The sequence below is a fragment of the Melospiza melodia genome, unplaced genomic scaffold (assembly GCF_035770615.1).
Source record: "Melospiza melodia melodia isolate bMelMel2 unplaced genomic scaffold, bMelMel2.pri scaffold_18, whole genome shotgun sequence".
In the NCBI taxonomy this organism is placed as follows: domain Eukaryota; kingdom Metazoa; phylum Chordata; class Aves; order Passeriformes; family Passerellidae; genus Melospiza; species Melospiza melodia.
The window spans coordinates 7,707,916-7,711,203 of NW_026948525.1; the positions used below are offsets into that span (position 1 = coordinate 7,707,916).

The following is a 3,288-nucleotide window of genomic DNA, read 5'->3' on the forward strand; positions in this document are numbered from 1 at the left end:
TCCTCTCCAAACCCAAGTATTCCATGATTACTTTTCTTACAGATCCCCCTGCCAAGGCACAGCAAATGTCCAACAGCAGCTCCATCAGGCACTTCCTCCTGCTGGCATTTGCAGACACGCGGCAGCTGCAGCTCCTGCACTTCTGCCTCTTGCTGGGCATCTCCCTGGCTGCCCTCCTGGCCAACGGCCTCATCATCAGCGCTGTAGCCTGCGGCCACCACCTGCACACGCCCATGTTCTTCTTCCTGCTCAACCTGGCCCTAACCGACCTGGGCTCCATCTGCACCACTGTCCCCAAAGCCATGCACAATTCCCTCTGGGACACCAGGAACATCTCCTACTCAGGATGTGCTACACAGCTCTTTTTCTTTCTGTTCTTCATTGGAGCAGAGTATTTCCTCCTGACCATCATGTGCTACGACTGCTACGTGTCCATCTGCAAACCCCTGCACTACGGGACCCTCCTGGGCAGCAGAGCTTGTGCCCACATGGCAGCAGCTGCCTGGGCCAGTGGCTTTCCCTATTCACTGCTGCACACAGCCAATACATTTTCCCTGCCCCTGTGCCATGGCAATGCCCTGGGCCAGTTCTTCTGTGAAATCCCACACATCCTCAAGCTCTCCTGCTCACACTCAAACCTCAGGGAACTGGGACTTCTTGCTGTTGGTGTCTGTTTAAGTTTTGGCTGTTTTGTGTTCATGGTTTTCTCCTATGTGCAGATCTTCAGGGCCGTGCTGAGGATCCCATCTGAGCAGGGACAGCACAAAGCCTTTTCCACCTGCCTCCCTCACCTGGCTGTGGTCTCCCTGTTCATCAGCACAGCCACATTTGCCTACCTGAAGCCCCCCTCCATCTCCTCCCCATCCCTGGATGTGGCCCTGTCAGTTCTGTACTCAGTGGTGCCTCCAGTCCTGAACCCTCTCATCTACAGCCTGAGGAACCAGGAGCTCAAGGCTGCAGTGTGGAGACTGATGACTGGATGCTTTCAGGAACATTAAACTGCTGGCTAATTTATGCAAAGTGCTTGTAATAAAACTAATCTTTGATACTTCTTGTTGGTTTCCTTCTGGAGGTTCTGTTTCTTTCTTTTAATTTTTTCATATTGTCTACAAAGAAATGCCAATTTTTATACCATTTCTCATTTTGTTTCTCTATTCCTTCACTGTAACCAAAACTGTGTCAATGAGGGGCTGCACTCTCTGTGGCTTTAAAGGAACTAAAGGATCTCCCAGCAGAGTTTTCTGCAGAAATGCCCTTTTGTTGCCTTCTCTGGAGCTGCAGCAGCAATGTCTGTGTGCAGAGCTGGGGACAGATCAGTGCTGGCACAGCAGCTGTGCCCAGCAGCAGCAGCACTTGGTGTTGCCAGTGCTGCTGCCGTGGCCCTGCCCCGCTGCCCTGGTGGCCCTGGTGTTGCTGCAGGGCCTGAGTGCTCTCGGGGCCAGGTACAGCCCTGGGGGTGGCAGTGCCGGAGCTGCAGCAGGGACAGGCCATGGGCACTGCTGGGGCAGTGCTGACGCCTCAGCCCAGGGCCTGGGGACTCCAGGCTCCTTGCCCAGGCTCTCTCAAGAACATGGCCAGGCAATGCTCAGCACAGAAAAGCCCCGTGAGCAGCCCCAGTCTGGCCGTGGGCAGGCTGGGGGCAAACAGCATGGCTGGGGCTCTGCAAGGGCCCTGGGGGAGATGGGAAGGAGCAGCAGAGCAGGGGCTGATCCATCCCCAGTGCGCTGGACAGCCCAGGGCAGTGTCCCAGAGTGTCCTGATGGAGCTGCCAACAACATCCCCCCTCTGCAGCCCTGGCCTCTCCCCCAGCTCACATAGGTGCCCCATCCTTGCAGACACGGACATGGCAGCACTGGCTCAGCAGCCCCTGTTTGTATTGCACAGAGCAGGGGGAGCACCCCCATGCTGTTGCTGTGGGGACATGAACCTGAGGGAGCACAAATGCCATCAGCCCCTGGGGCCAGCAAGGGCTGGGGGACACCAGGGAAACCACTCAGCTTTGTCCTGGCCTCTACACTCAGCCAGAAAGTTTGTTCCCATTAGCTGGGAGTTTCCTGTCCCACTGCAGACGCTGTTGCTCAGAGCCAGGGCTGCCTGGCCGCCAGCCCCAAACTGCCCTGAGCATTTCCTTGGCTTCACCTTTGCTTTCTTTACTCTTCCTGATACAAATTTCTTCCTACTGCCATCCCTGTTTTCCCTTTCCCCTCTGGCCCCACTCCCCATTGCAGTTCCTGACTTGGCACCATGGGAACGTCCCTTGGGCAGCAGGATCATCCTACAAGTGCTGCAGGAATTGTCTGCAGGCTCCTGCAGTGCCTGGTGCTGCTCCCTTGCCAGAGGCACCCCAGGCCATGGGGGCACATCTGAGCTGCTGTGTCTGGCTCTGGGGCTCCCTTTTCTGGGCAATGAGGAGGAGCTGCAGAGGCTCTGCAGGACAGACAGGATGGGCTTTGGGGCTGGCAGGAGAAGCTGAGGGACCTGGCCTGCTGGAGCTGCTGAAGAGGAGGCCCAGGACTCATCCTGCAACTGCTCCAAGGGTGGTTTCAGAGAATCCCAGAGTCAGCAAGGTTTGAAAAGGCCTTGGAGGTCATCACGTCCAACCTGTGCCCCGACACTGCCTTGTCGCCCCTGGGCCTCCTCTTCTCCAGGATAAACAACCCCAGCTCCCTCAGCCAGTCCTCAAAGCTCTTGTGTTCCACATCCGTCATCAGCCTTGTTGCCCTTCTCTGGAAATGCTCCAGCCCCTCCATGTCCTTCCTAAATTGGGGGCCAGAACTGGACACAGCATTTAAGGAGCTGCCCAAGCAGTGCTGAGCACAGGGGAAGAATCCCTGCCCTGCTTCTGCTGGCCACACCATTCCTGATCCATAGGAGTTACAGGCATGGGATGATGGAAATGGTGGGGAGGAGGTGTGGAAAAAGTCTATGACTGTCAGCCATGAAGGGTCTTGATTTTCATATATGTTCAGGATGCATTAGAAGGTTCTGGGAGTTAATACCAACTGGACATTGCTGATATCAATCCATAAATAGTAAAAGAAAACAGGACAAAACAGTTCTGTTTTTGGTTTTTTTTTTTTTTTTTTCAATATAGCAGTTTCACTTTTAATACACTTGTGAATTAACAACAGAAATATTGAAAACTTTGATTTTTCTGTGGGGCTTGTATTGTTCTAGTGTTTTGAGCAAATGTTTATGAGCTTTTCTCACTGAATTCCTGAAATGATGTGCTGAAGAAAGAAGAAGCCTCTGGAGGAGTAAAATCCAAGTGGGTGAGGATCCATCCCC

The 3,288-nt window shown here is 54.1% G+C and overlaps 1 protein-coding gene across 1 annotated transcript; it reads left to right on the forward strand.

Annotated features, from left to right (window-relative positions):
* Positions 1-461: 461 nt before the first annotated feature.
* On the forward strand, positions 462-1,011 carry LOC134433463 (olfactory receptor 14A2-like; the record flags this gene model as incomplete). The annotated part of the gene is made up of 1 exon (XM_063182318.1): positions 462-1,011. A coding segment is annotated over one exon (537 nt), but the record flags the coding sequence as incomplete, so codon positions are not given.
* Between the last annotated feature and the right edge of the window lie 2,277 nt (positions 1,012-3,288).